At 44.0% G+C, this 15,067-nt stretch overlaps 2 protein-coding genes across 4 annotated transcripts in view; one reads left to right on the top strand and one right to left on the bottom strand.

Annotated features, from left to right (window-relative positions):
- LOC126541240 (leucine-rich repeat flightless-interacting protein 2) overlaps positions 1–2,244 on the bottom strand; it is a 53,078-nt gene extending 50,834 nt beyond the window's left edge. Inside the window, exon 1 of the mRNA XM_050187934.3 lies at positions 1,791–2,244. The gene's annotated coding sequence lies outside the window, so the exon portion shown is untranslated. The remainder of the gene's footprint in view (positions 1–1,790) is intronic.
- A 138-nt stretch (positions 2,245–2,382) lies between these two features.
- LOC126541228 (uncharacterized) overlaps positions 2,383–15,067 on the top strand; it is a 39,998-nt gene continuing 27,313 nt past the window's right edge. For 2 of the 3 annotated variants that reach the window (XM_050187912.3, XM_050187913.3), the window contains exons 1-6: positions 2,383–2,632; positions 5,561–5,635; positions 7,073–7,274; positions 8,334–8,377; positions 10,511–10,756; positions 11,529–11,669. In XM_050187912.3, the coding sequence (XP_050043869.1) occupies positions 2,552–2,632; positions 5,561–5,635; positions 7,073–7,274; positions 8,334–8,377; positions 10,511–10,756; positions 11,529–11,669 (789 nt within the window). In that variant the 5' untranslated portion in view covers positions 2,383–2,551. The remainder of the gene's footprint in view (positions 2,633–5,560; positions 5,636–7,072; positions 7,275–8,333; positions 8,378–10,510; positions 10,757–11,528; positions 11,670–15,067) is intronic. The other variant, XM_050187914.3, reaches the window with a different exon arrangement.

Raw genomic sequence — 15,067 nt, forward strand, 5'->3', positions numbered from 1 at the left:
CCAGCGTGCCATCCTTTTTCTTATGACAATACATTACAATGAGCTTTAGCAGCAGTTTTGAAAAAGAAACAAAATCCTTCTATGGCAGTAGCTCAAAAATAATCCCAGGAAAAAAAAAGGATAGAATTGCACAAGACAGACCGTCCCCTGCGTCTTTTTTTTTTTCTTCATTCTTTTTTGTACAGTGCAACTTTTGGGCTAGCCACCAGCACAACAAGGTTTTACTGACCAACCCAGCTGTCAACGCTACTCAGAGAAGTCACCGTGCTGACAGCACATAGCGAGTAGCAAAAACACATTAGGTGCAACAAAGTTTCTTAGTGTGCATGTTAATTAAACTATAATGTACACTTCAATAAAATAAGGATGCCTTGTTGTACTCTGATGCACAAACTTTCAGCAAAAAGAGCCAGCAGTGTTTTTGTCACATGTAGTAGAGTACAAAAAAAAGAGCACCAGAAGGAAATGAAAAATCGCAAATCACGAGCTAGTGAGAATTCCACACATAAAAGTTGAACAAAAGCCATATGAAACCAGGGAGTTACATTCAAAATTGCTGAATATTCAAATAGCATGATTAGTTTTCATGCAAAATTATTAAGGGCGCTCAGGACCATTTACGTTAGAGTAGCCCCAAAATTCTTCAGTGAAAGTACACCTGTGTACAAAACCGAAACCATTAATCATAACCATGTCCAACAATAAAATTGAACATCTGGTCTTAAAATTGTATTTTGTCGCGAACTCACAGATATGCTAAACTGAGCTTACAGTTTATGAGGTGCTTGTACACACAGAGGCAGCTTGCACAAAAGACAGTATTACCATAAGAAAAGACAATACACATATATGATGGAAGGCCGTTGATTGATCAATACATTGTGATGTGCAGCACAGCTTCACAGGAAACAACTGTTTTTTACGTTGAAACTTCCAACATCTCAGTAGGACTATTATAATGACTGCAGTAGGAATTTTGCTCAACCACATCATCGTTTGCTCTGAACAACATTACAAAGTACCTTAAAGATTTCGTGACAGCTTCCCGAGCAACATGTACGACGGGTAAATGTGCCAAAAACAAGAGAGACCTCTCCTCAAAGGCCACCGTTTACCGTGCGATTCCCTAACCCCTGTGGGATCATGGGTGTTTGCTCATATGACGAAAAATATGACGAAAAAGACCACCAGTGATGGCAGGCAAATATATGAAATGCAAAGTGCCTGCATTTCGGATGAATTCGGCTGGCAGGTAGTTCGGTTAATCCGATTTCTCGAAGGCCCTTCTAAAGCATACACTTCCTACAAAGCGCTTACGAATAACTGCTACAAGAACAAGGATCTTGTAAACCATGACACAGGAATAAGCTTTAACTAGTGATACATTAAACATCGATCTAACCGATCACAGAGGTGATCGCGATCATGACCTGCGTGAATTATTCATGGTGCCAGTACTTCAAGGCTTGCAATTGGTGTTTAGTTTGAATGCTTACCTATGCACGTTTGCTGAAATATTTTAAACATTCACGTGGGACACCACGAAATTTTTAGAGAAGTCTGAGCAGGTTGCTCAGAATAGGTTAATTTTCTTATCTGTTGTCAGCACCCTACACGCCCCAAAAGAACTCGGGTCCAGAGAAAACACGTTCGTGTGGCCGAAACTAAAGCCAAATGCACCCCTAAACAAGCGTTTCGCCGAGATGGGAAATCTCTGGAACTCGTACTTTACATGCTGACCAGTGTTTAGTGAAAGAGTCGAAAAGGTTTTGTGGGTAGATAGTACTCACAGCAGTACTGCACCGCTGCTGTCACACAGCCACACCTTGCCCAGGTGTCTTTCCTTCGCCGACTTGGCGGCATAGGCATGCCACTAGCACGAGGGCAATAAGGCACATATTCTCATCGTTGCCGCCGGTAGAGCCAGCCCTTCGAAACACGCTCTGTGGTGGACGCTGGCTCGTGCTGCGGTCGCCTCAAGTGCGGGGGCGAAAGGAAATCGAGATGCGAACTTAATCGAGAGGGGCGCACTCACTGGAAGTCTCAGCTAATGCCTCTTGAACCTTGATATGGACGGCAGCATCCTACGGTACAGATAATTGCGACGTCCTCGCACGACCACAGTCACAACAGCTCAATGTCCACACGTGGTAAAGAACCCCTGCTGAACAATCTTAGCGAGGTTCACAACCGCGCAAGCGCCATGATTTCCCGGACGTCTCCAAATAGAGCGCAACATATACCGGAAGTGCATGGGCTAATTGCTTATTTCATTGCGATTTTCGTATCGAGTGTCAGATCGAGCGAGATCCACCTGTATTAATTAAGTGCGATTATAAGACGCGTGAAAATCGCAGTAATATTGATTATTCAAAACCGAGGTCGTGGGCGTGCTCCTGTGGCGTTCGTGCCAGGCATGCTAAAGGCAGCTGGCGTATGGAGGTTGCCGTGTGAGTGCGTGTGGCTAATCGGAACTACTGTCGCGGGGGGGTTTCGGGTCAAATGGACGATGTTTCGTGGCGTTATATTCCCCTAGAGGTGCCTCTCAGAAATGTTCAAGCGTCTGAAGGAAAAAATCGTCGAAGAAGTCAAGCAGTCCCCCATACGATTCCCGCAGTTTCCAGCAGGACAGGTGAGTTTGTTTACGCGCGAGTTATCGGTGCTTAAGTGCCGCATCGTTCCTATGGCTCTCTCGGAAATTAGAAGAGTTTGGTGTGACACCTGTAAGAACTGAGCGTGCGGCGAAAGCGTCACGAGCGCACGCGGCCGCGTGGACAGCGCGCCGAACGATGACATCTGTGAACACGAATCTCTCCCACCGACATGGCACACCCGATCATGCCGAGATGGTGGTAGCAAAAACGATCCTTATCGTGGTTGTCTTCTTTTTCTTGTTGGCCGCGGGTTTTGTTCGAAGATTAGCTCCGCTAATGGATAAAAAAAGAAGTGAGGTCAAAGTTTTTGGTTCATACGAGTAGTTGCAGTCGGCTGTACAACTACTTTCATCCGATAACGTCGATCTACACATCATGCTAGAGCGTTCTTCACTGTCTGAATTGCCAGAATGCTGTGTCAGTACTTGTTTCTGTACGTCCATTTTAACGTGAACTGTTTAAACTAAAGCCTTAGGCTCGGGAGGCGTATTGCACTGCAACTTGCGTTGTAAGTTTGCGCAACGTTGGTTTGTGTAGTTGTGTTAGCTCCATTACCGCTGCGCACCTGTCGGTTTATGGTTACAAGCATCTCAGTATAATTTTTCGCCTTGACATTTTCCACCATGTTAAAGTTTGCTGCTATTGGGCTCGTTAAAGACGATTAATAGGCGTTATCCGAATGAAACAAAAATTTGTCGCAACACTGGCCCCACGTTCATGGCCAAGATTGCCGAGCTTGGCCCGAAATCAGCAGCCATAAAAGGCTCAAGTTTGAGTACTGACACTGGTATAACAATCGACCAACACTGGGACACTTCAGAAGAACCTTTCACAGAGAAAATGTTGTGGTCATTAAGTTATATATAGGAACTCCCTGTCTCATATCATAACAGTTACTAATGGAGCCCATTTACCAATTCTGAAACATAGTAATTGTTGCTAATGCAACTGTGTTATTTGATCAGCAATTCATTACTGCCGCCTACCCAATGTAGTTAGTGCTGCTTCCATGGCAATAATTGGGCCACATCCATTCTAAAAGCATATCCACGAAAAAAAAAAAGTTATGATAAACACTCTTTTTCTTTCTTTCTCTTTTATTTCATTGTATACAATATGCCATCTTCTAGTGGTACACCATGGTACACCAACAAGTTGTACTTGTTAACTTAGCTGCCATGCACCTGTGAGTCTCTTGCATTAGGTGAATCATATCTATCCGAGTAGACTTCAGAAAGCAAAATTTATTTGTATTGCACTCTTTACCAGCCTGAAATATTTTCACATTCATGTGCATCTCCATCAGCTGCACACCTTGATGTTTTAGAATGTCAACATTGTTTACGCCAAGAACTCACCGTGCCAAACCCGCAACTAACAGTGGAGGAGGCTTGGCTATACAGAAAAATCCATACAAATGCCTACCCCATCCGGGGCAGTGGCATGCTGTCTGGCTAACAGATATGCCAACCAATGCCCCTGGTGTGGGAAAGACCATCTTTACCCCATGAGACATGAAAGTGCAAATAATGGCCCTAAAATTAAAATTCACACTAATTAGCGCAAAATTCTTTCAGGAATTAAAACAAGTTGGCGGACTAGTTGGTTCGAATCCATAATAGGATCTCTTAAGCCTGACTGAACGAGGACGTATAAAGAAACAGATACACAGACAGCACTAGCTTTCAACTGTATATTTTATTTTCGCAAGCATCGATAAATATATACTGAATGAGCGGAAACAAACGAGACAACAATAAAACAAAACATTCACTGGTGCATGTCGATGAACCGTACACGTGTCCAAGGCATGATCAAAACATGCACTGCTATAGTTACAACGATAAACCGAGGAATCATCTCTCTCTTTCATATAGTGACACTGATGGCTTGTTGATGCACATTTCCTCTAGTTTTGCAATTTCATAGGCCTTTAAAATCTCCCTTGTCATCCTGCTATGAGCCCTATACAAAATAGGGAGCCTTGGGCAGCCATTCTTGCGCAGACTGACCTGGAGACTCGTTCGAGTCTCCTCGACTAGGCCCGGTGCGTGGCTGTGGCCACTGGAGTCCCGGACTGAGGGCTCACCCTCCGGCCCCCATAACCCTATTAATTTTTTCCTCAATAAAGTTCTTTCTCCCTCTTAAGAGCTATGGCCACACTTCTGTCCCCACCTGCCGCAACAGCATTGGCAGCACGTAACCCAAAGATGTCAGGCCAACCACTGCAGCCCAACCTTGTGCCTACATACTGCATACTTAGTACTGTCAGTTGACATATGGTTAATTGCTGGTGATAAAAAAAACACTTTGTGCATTTGTGTATCACCACCAATGTTGTATTTCACTCTATACATAGTTTCCTCTCTTCAAGAAAAATTCAGTCAATAGTCAGCACTGTCCTTTCTTTTCTGTCTTTATGTCCCGTGTTTTCACCCTATGACAAGAATGAATGCGCTCCACACCCCCTCTGGATCCGCCAGGGACTGCTGTATTGTATTGCATGCAGTACTTGCTTTAACATAAAGCGTGAGCCAGCAAGTGATCTACTTTGCAGCACAGTGCTAGTTTGCATATCATCAATTTCTAGCAGGCCATAGGCAGGCAGCAATGTTGGTTGATTGAAAGCCACCTGTGAAATAATGAAGTGCGTACTGTGTGCCATACCTTTCCTTCATTTTGCCCCTTGCCCATTGAAATGCCATGGGAAAAACTACCTAGTGATTTTACTTTGCCCCTATTTGTGAGCAGTGAGTGACCTGTTGTGTTTGCCTGAATCGCAAGTAGAAGCATCATATGAGCCGTGACATATCATACTTTGTGTCTGATGTGTAGTTGCCAGACGGACAACTCCTGCCATGCAGCTGTGATGTTTATGATGTTTTTAATCTTGTGTGGGCATGCAGGTGGGCCCTGGAGAAAGCGGCAGCAACAGCGAGGCATCCTTTAGCATCACAGAGGATGACCAGCAACCAAATGAGGTAAGATTCTTGACTGACTGGACAATTACAGCTATAGGAAAGCTTGCATTCTTTCCCATGAATGCTGAATAAATATCACTCATCTAGCAACTTTGTAGCAAGGTTGTGCAATGCCTAAAGCATCTGTGGTTTTTATCTGTCATATCTTGTTATTACAAGCATACCCAGCTTTTGGCATGTGTGCTCCATGCTATATGTGCAACGTTCATGACACTCAGCCATTTGTGTGCAACCATTTCATGCTCCTTTAAAAACAAAAATGCCACTATTGCTGCTGTCCCAGTGAACATGCTCTCCTGTTTGCAGAATCTATCAATAGTGGCTTCCATTTTCACTGACACTTTTGGGTGCTTTTGGGTGCTCATATGTCAACAGAAGAATATAGAAGACTGACAAACTGAAAAAGGCAAATAGGGGTGTTTCACATGCCCTTTTGGTCTTCTGCTATGCCTTTTTGGCATTCCTTCTTTATAAGAGTGCTATGTATGTTCGAAGTGCAAAATTCTATCATTTTGATTCACGTTGTGTCTGAAGCATGCTGCATATAAATAGTGGCAAAATGGAGCATGCTACATAATATTACACAAGCAAAATGCCTAGACGCTTATAAAACCAAAACAGAACTGTGGCAACTTGACGTTACATTTTGCACTTTCTCATGTTCTCTCTCTTTTTTTTTTTAAACCGCGAAAGTTGTATATGACAAACCTTCCGTAGTTTCTTTGGCGACCGGCAACAAAAACAAATTTAGCAATTTCTAACAAACCCATACGGGTGCAGTGCAGCTGCACAAATGTCAAAATGCAGAACAGATTAGAATGCTCACCGTGAACAATAGCTTGACGTCAAGGTTATTGCAGTACATAAGCAGGAGAGGTATCGGTGCTAAAAACAGCTGCATTATCGATGGGGTGGGCACGTATAGTTTGTTCACCCGAAGAGCAACATGCGTACGAGGAGCGCCGGAGGGAACAGCAACGAGAATGTAAACGGCGCCGGTGCGAAACAACCACCAACGAAGAACGTTCCTGTGATGCTGAATGAAAATGACAATCGCAAGCCCGGGCACCTCCGAACAAGTAACAACGCCAGACTCGCAACGCAAAAAATGAGAACCATTCCACTCTGTGAAGATGGAATGGCAGCGAAAGCACGTTGCCTTTCGTTTGAGAGCTTTGACTGTCGTCAGCTTTCGCTGCCATTCCATCTTCACAGAGTGGAATGGTTGTCTCTTTTCTTTTTTTTGCTATACCAGCTGAGCTTTCTAGTGCGCAACTACATGCAGTCTGTAAATAAGGCCAGTAGAAAGAACGTCTGTGTTTTTGCCTGATCTACTTACCTTGAGCATGACACTTTTTGCTAAAAGGCAGGCCAAGCACTCTTTTTCAGAGACAAGACTGCACATTGCTAACAAACAACATGATTGCTTTACCCCAGGAGGATGGTGCGAGCAACAGCACGGACCTGCTGCCGCTGTACCGGCCACCCGAGAACAGTCCAGCCCTAGTCGCCCCCTCAGATGCGGAAAGCGAGGCGGAGGAGCTCAGCCTTGATTATATCTCTAAAGAGGAGCTCTGGGCAGCCTTCCAAACTGCTCGTGCACGCGTCCGCAAGTACCGCAACAAGTACTCGGAGGCAAGTTCCACGAAGCTGTGCCTTTATTTGCGTCACAGTTTTGGGCACCTTAAAGCAACATTAAAGAGAGTGTCAAGTTGGGTTTGTGGAACACTTTTCTGAAACACCAAATTCGTGACTGAGAGTGTAGACTTGCTTGGTGTTTGAGAAAATAAAGCAGAAGTGAAACGTAGTTGGTGAAGTAAGTTTGCAATCACTCTATAACCTTGTTTTAGCATCATGGATTGTGCCAGAATTAGGCTGGGACTTGTTTGTCAATTATTTAGTAATAAACAAAGAATGATACTTCATTTGCAACTAAATAGAACATTTAGCATGCTAAGTTTTTTAGATATTACTTGCAGGGAAAGACTGAAATATTGGGCAAGAACTAAAAATTGCATTGATAGAAACTGCGCTACTGGAACAACAAGAAAGATGCAAGAGAAAAAGCATGCTTAAATGGGGATGAGGCACGACAAGCAACTGTTTATTTTTCTCAATTATTGGGCATAAATGTATGCACACATATATTGTCGTAGCAGTACGTGGCAAGGGGAAAGAATGTGATAAAATGGTTAAGGAACCAGTACACAGCACAGTTATGAGACAAGTCCAGTCCACGTTGGTGTTCACCTTCTTTCATCACCCCAAAAACAAATAACCTCATCGTATGAGAAGGCAATCAGTGGTGTTGGACAAGTCGTCACCAGGTTTGCTACCATATAGCAGATCACAATGCATTGAAGGTTACATGTCTAAATTATATTGCCCATCTAACGTGCGGCCCATGATGCAGTCTCGGTTCTTATTCTAGTATGCACTTACAGCGAAGCAAGTCAGAAATAATGCAGTATCCTTGCACATTGGGAAACTATAGCAGCACAAAGTGACTACGTCTACTAACAGTATAATTTCTTTTCCATTGTGTTTTTACCACATGGAAAGGTCGTGTTTCAATAGCTCACCTAGTGTGTGCTGTTTAAGGCTGTCAGACTGATATACAAATGCTTTTGGTAGGCTCTGTCATTTTGGTTGATTCCCGAGATGATTATTCCAAACCAGAAGTTCTTCATGCAGGCAGTGCAAGCGTACCGTTCCTTGGATGCGGAGAAGGAAAAGATTAGGGTAAGTGACTCTTTGCTTAATGAAGCAGAATAGTGACCCAGTTACTAAAATGGCTTGAACAACCTTTCTAAATAAAAAAAAAATATTTAGTATAGCCTGACTTATCGATCACCTTTGCAAAAGTGAAATGATGCCTTGCATGCCTCTTTTCTCTTTAGCTGTCGCAGCTTATGGTAAGGAAAGCAGCAACGCTGCCTAAAAATAGCAGCAAGCCATTGCTTGTTAGGAATTAAATGAAGGCTTCTTTGAACTCTTACATATAATTTTACATTGGCAGGTTTGTATGGCTTCTTGTGGCCATCACTCATGGATATTGTCTTAGACTTGCTTGTGAACTAGTTTGACATATGAAAGTGTGCATAGATTAGTGTGTGTGTGTGTGCGCGCGCGCGCACGTGCGTGTGCGCGCGTGCGTGTGTGTGCGCGTGCGTGCGTGCGCGCGCGTGTGTGTGTGTGTGTGTGTGTGTGTGTGTGTGTGTGTGTGTGTGTGTGTGTGTGTGTGTGTGTGTTGAGGGAAGTAAAAAAAATAACAGATATTATTGGCTCGAAGATGGTTGCTCTGCATGTTTCAATCATCTCTAAAGCTTAAACATTAGCCATTCTCCAGAGCCCATAAAATCTGCTGCTGCCTTGAGAGGAGTATTATGGTGTGTCTGTCATATCATATGCCATAATTTCTTGCTAAGGGATTGCTGATAAATGTCCTCCAGACAGCAGCTGAAAGTTTATGAAGTCTGCAAGCGCTGTGCCTGAAACCCTGCTCGTCAGATTATTAGTGCAGTTCTGTGGATAATGTCAGAAAGTGAGGCTGAGAGAACCTGTTTGATTATTCGTTCTCTGTATTGGTACGCCGCTGAAGATATCGGGATCCCACTGACGCTGGGCACCAGCACAAACGATGGCTCGTGAGACCGGTGGAGATGTCTGGCTGGCGCCATCAGGCATGAATAGCAGAGTTCAGTTGCGTAATTTCAGGGTTGGGGAAAACTGCAGCACCTCCATCAAAATCTAATGCAAACAAAGGACAGGACAAGTGAGCAGCAGGCAGCGTTGGCAGCGTCTCAACCAGAGCAGCCCAGGCAATCTCGAGCTCGTGCCTCCCGGACGACTGGCGACGTGGCTGCAGCGCGGGCATTCCTCTCCAATACAGTTCATTTGGTTCCAGGCATTATAAGTGCCTGAGTGCGCAATAACTTGAGCAGTGAGGGATTGCCATAGTGTGGTAAAAGTGGGATGTGTAAAGTCAACTGAGGTTAACAGTGATGAGTAAATTTAAGTGTAGCTTAGCACCATCCTTACTTACTGCTGTTTTTGTGGGTGACAGTTCGCTTTATATCAACTGTCTTCAAAGGCAAAAGAACCATGTAATTGGTTGAATATGATGTGTGCTAGCCTTAAAACCGTGTTTTAGATTTGTTGTGTACAATATCAACGAAAAACTTTTTCTGTTCATTTATATTTCATGACTGACCATCCACTACTGAATTGCAGGCATTGCACATGTGGGATAAGACATTCTTTGTCATGATAGCAAAGGCCTAATAGAGGATGCCTACTTTGTATGCTGTATTACTCCACTTAAATCTCACTGACAACCAGGATCCTAATAGTTTCTCTGAATTATAGAAACATTTGCTGGCTTTGTGCTGATGTTCTGTTGGGTTATCATTTGAAATATGAGCTTGAGGCTCTCCTAGCTCATAAAAATTGGACAACACACATAGTCTAGGCAGGCAACTCTCACTGTCTTGCAGTTGCCCACTATTTGCCCGCAAAGTAGATACAAGCACTCTTCATGCTGATAGTATGGTCGAAGCTTGTAATAAAGAACTCTCATCTGAGGTGAAAATACCTTCATTATATCTGATGTTCATTATAAACATCTATTCGTTAACACTAATATTGTCGAGAAACATTATACTTATGTTATATATATGTGCACTTTGTTATATCCAATAATTCATTGCATCTGTGTGCATTGTATCGAGGTTCAATGGTAGTTGTGTTTATCGGTGCCCCTCAAGACTTGTCAGGGTAGCCACTCCCGAGGTAGTGGCCCTATCAGGAGAGGCTGCCCGAGAAATGAGGAAGCATCTTATTTTGTGTGTGTGAATACGTGTGGGCCCATTGCAGCGCATCTTGAGCGAGAGCCAGGACAAGGCCTTGCGCCGCATGGGGGAGTTGCGTGAGCAGGCTCAGCTGGAGCAGCAGGCCAAAGCTCACCTGGAAGAGAACCTGCGCTGCCAGCTGGAAGAGAAAGAGCACATCATCCAGACGCTTGAGACCAAGGTGGCCCTGCTGAAAGCCAACAATGCCATCCCCGGTGCCCCGTGCGATTCCACGGTGCAGGATGAAGAGTTGGCGCACTACAAAGAAAAGGTAGAGGGCTAGTGGCTACATTTTCTTATGTGTTTACGTTTGCATGCAGGTGATCACACAATGTAGGGCTGTTAAGGATGATACTACCAATGTACATGATTTTTGAACCATTAATGCAGAAGTTGCAGTGGCATTTGATCTTTGAAGGGAGTATTAGCGGTGGAGATGTTGTACGCTGTGGTGCCTTTGCCTCCTGCAGTCAGTTTGGCATGGCATTGCGAGGTGGAAAAGTGACCTTTCAGCTCTCCCCCCAATTTGCTGAGCACTCCTGCTGCTTCTGTGAAATGTCCATTGTGACTACACTGCCAGTGCTCATTGTAAATGCAGCCACTTAGAAAATACTGGAATTGTTGTACAAACACATTTGGCATTGTCGCATATTGAGTCCATTTGATACCACTGTACGCATCTGTGGGAAAAGGTTCTTGTTAACAACTCAGCATTCATGCTTGCATTGTGGAAAGATGTAATGTCACCCTTAACTCCTTATTTTTCTTGTTTCTTACTGTGTGGTGCACTGGGTTTATGCACCCTGAAACAGTTAATCTGGAAAAGACATGAGTTGTATGTCCAAACAAGGCTCACTGGACCCATGTGGTTCCATTCAGTCTGGTTATACAGCAATAAAAGGAGGCTCTACTAAATAGTGAGGGCTTTCTAGAACCTAGTGGTGTTTTCATGCAGCCATAGTTTTTATATATGCCCATTTTAGTACTACTGCTTCAGAACGACCTTGTTCAACCAATGGGTGTCCACCGCTTGTACAATGCAGGTTCAGCGCCTGGAAGCCCTGATGGCCAAATGTAAGGATACAATCCAGAACAGCCGTGAGCGGTCCACTCAGCTCATGCAGGAGAGGGAAGCTCTGGCCCGAGCACTCGATGAGAAAGGGCGCCAGCTGCAGCAGCTGCAGGTGTGGGTCACTCATTGGTGTACCTATAGGTCTGGCTCTTGCCTTCACGCTCACAGTTGCAGTCAACTCGTAATAATTAAAACTAAGATAATTCGGTACAGTCGAACCTCGATATAACAAAGTCCTACCTGCAGCTGAAAACTTCGTTAAATCGCGAGTTTCATTCAACCAAGATTTGTATATTTGAGCAGTGAAGATAAAGATGCCAACACTCCTGGCAGATGACACTTTGTGGGCAACATATACTAATCGGGGAAATAACGAATTTGTGAATGCTGGAATATTTATTTGATCTTAAAGAGCAATTCAGTCCAATTCAGGTGGAAACGAAGAACTCCATCTGCTAAACCTGCCGCTTGCCTTTCATGAATGGCGGGGTTTTGTTCATTAAAGGGTGCATGTAAAGCACTGTGTCCTGCCTAAAGTTTTCATTTTTATCTGCCTGTCAAGGAGGCTCCTGGTATAAGCATTCGATGCATGAGAACTTCGCTAAATCTGGATTGCAGTATAAAATGACCTCATTAAATTGCAAAAAAAAAGAAAACTGTGGTTTTCAATGGTGCAGGGATTGGGAAATGAAAAAAAAAAAGCGCTACTTAGATAATTTCATTAAATTGAGGTTTGTTATTTTGAGGTTCGACTGTATCTTAATTAATTTTGGAACCAATGGATTCTTCAATTGAAATTTTGGTGTTGTTAAGGCAGAGCAATATGATGGAAAAAATTGCTGATCAGGCGATACACATCAGGCATAAATCGTCAGAATGTGGCCACGTTACAATTTCTAGAGGCGTTATGCCTTGGTCAGTGCCGCTAAGAAATAATGCCAGTGACCAAGCGGCCATAACATCACAGTATAGAAGTATTAAGTTGCTGCAAACCTGACTTGATTTTTTATGTATTTAAATACCTGTCTTGGTCACCTGTCTAGTAATAGAAGCTGATCCTGATTTTTTACAAAAAGCTTAGGGATGTTATAATTTTCATGCGACTAGGTGCATGTGTTGCTTAGCACAACAACTGAATAGTTCTGTGTTGGACATTAAAGTGGGGCGGGGGGGGCCTGAACCACCTCTTGGGCTTGGCGAAATAACATAGTCCACGGGTAGCATACCCTGCTGTGAACATCTCAGCCAAGTTTTGCTGTCGTACGCAGTGCGTGGAGCTCGCAAGCGGATCGCAAAGCCACCTTTCTCTCAAACGTTCTTTTCAACAGAAAGCCCTGTCCTCACTCTAATCTGGATGCTTTATTTCATCATTCCCTTAGGTGGCTGCTATTGGCTGATAGCTGTCATCAAGCGGCAGTCAGCTACATGGTGTAGACAACGCTGCCGCCGTGAGGTGCAGCCATGAGTCCACTAGCTAAGTGCACTGCGTCTCGCTGAGGACAACTGCATTTGGCTTATGTTTAGTGCGTCACAGGCACCAAAGGTAGAAGTTGTGGTGTCTACGTTAACAACCAAAATGAAATTTTAACTGCGCGCCACGGTGACATTTAGAAGGCGGAGCATTGTGAGCTTGCCCCACTGCGCCGTAGCCTTTGCAGTGCAAGGCATTGAAGAAGGCATGGGAGCACAGTGGAGGCCATGTTTGATTGCCAGTAACTCTGCTTCTGCTCAACACATTGAAGTACTTTTTGTGGCAAAGTATTTCTGAAATAGCCTATTTTCACTTCTAATGCCTTTCTCCACTTCGATAAAAAATGGTTCAGGGCCACTTTAAGTTTAAATGATATGAGCTCCCAATAATTCAAACCAAAAGTTAATTACCCTAAAGAGTTTCAATTAATGTTTGTTGACTAGCAGGAGAAAGTGTACACTGGCCACAGCAAAACGTGAAGCATATATATTGACATTATAGCACCCATATGGTTGCCTCGCGTTGACTATATTTTTTTTTATCGAGTGCCCATTTGCATGGAACACACATGTAAATGTGAACATATTTAAGAGCTCATTACACTTTTTACGGTCATTTCTCTACAGTTTACATTAATTTATTCTGTTCCTGTGGGGACTGTGTAAAATTCTGTAAGGGGACACCTGTATAAATATTCCTTGACAAAACCTAGATGGGCATCCATATGCTTCAATCAAAAACAGTTAAATGCATGGGATGTTGCCATCTTCCCTTTGCTTCTAGTGACCCTCACCACCAACAGGGCTGTTAGTGTGAGCCTGATTGCGGAGTGGGAGCTGGGCAATTTGGCCTATTGTTGAGCGTACATGTTGAATCTTGTGTAAGGTGTGTTGCAGGAAAGATGGCAATGCGTTGTATAAAGGGGCCCCGAAGCACTTTTCCAAGTATTTATAGAATGACTTCACTGTTTAAGGATGTTGCCTCGCGAATCTCCTGCCACAGTAATTTTTAGAATACTTCAAGTATAAGCAGAGTTAGAGGTAGTTATTGCACTGATGCGTGGCTTTCTGGCTTCTTTTGTCTCTGCTTGCGCGCTGGAAGCTACATAGTGGGGATAGCAAGGGGTAAGGCCCCGGCCATAAGTAGGGCATTTTCTTTTGTTCTTTTGTTCTTTTTTTCTCATTTTCAGGTCAGACATGTGTGGCACTCGCTCAGGTTACTGATCTCTACTATGCTTGCCACCCACAGAGACGAGTCGGAGCACACAGTTGTCAAAGTGTTTTGCCAACAAGAGGGTTCATCGTGACATACTGTGGTGGCCACGGTATCTATGCCATGCAGCAGACATACTAGCAACGTGCAACTGTAGTGCATATAGCACAGTGTTTGCTATGTGCACGGCAGGGTTATAGTGCGTGCCCACGCTCGTGTGCTCCAGCCTGACCATGCTACATGGTGCAAACTGGCTTTGTCCTGCACGGATAGTAGCCAAATCCAGATTGTGTATTTTGATGAGCTATCAATAGCTCATTACGAAGCAACGTCTGCCAAGGTGTATGGCCAGGAGCGGCCAGGAGTGTGTGCCAGGAGAACTTGTTGTAGATGCCGACTGCGCGAGGTGCGGCAGGCGTACCTTACATGTGGTCTTAGTTAGACTTCGCGTGGTTCGAGGCTAGTTGAGTGTTCAAAACCAATTGAAATTAGTGATACCTGAAGGCTACAACACTGATAAGTAGTGTGCCAAAGTTTCTGTGTATGTGGGTGGGCGCGGCTGAGTGTGAGCGGGCGATAGTCGGCTTCTTCCGCAAGTGCGTAATTCTTATCAAAATTCAGAAAGCAGATTTTCACTTACTTCAGCCTGTTTAGTTAGCCGTGTTAGTATACACAGTAACAGTAGGAAGAAGCACTTGATGTCAGCTATCGGCCAATAGCAGCCGTCTATGGGAATCTGCTCAATGACAAACTATGACAGGCATCGGCAGCTTCGAAATGGCTGAGGAGAAGGCTTCTGTTTGAAAAAAGAGTGTCTGTGAAAAAGC

The sequence above is a fragment of the Dermacentor andersoni genome, chromosome 2, assembly GCF_023375885.2.
Source record: "Dermacentor andersoni chromosome 2, qqDerAnde1_hic_scaffold, whole genome shotgun sequence".
In the NCBI taxonomy this organism is placed as follows: domain Eukaryota; kingdom Metazoa; phylum Arthropoda; class Arachnida; order Ixodida; family Ixodidae; genus Dermacentor; species Dermacentor andersoni.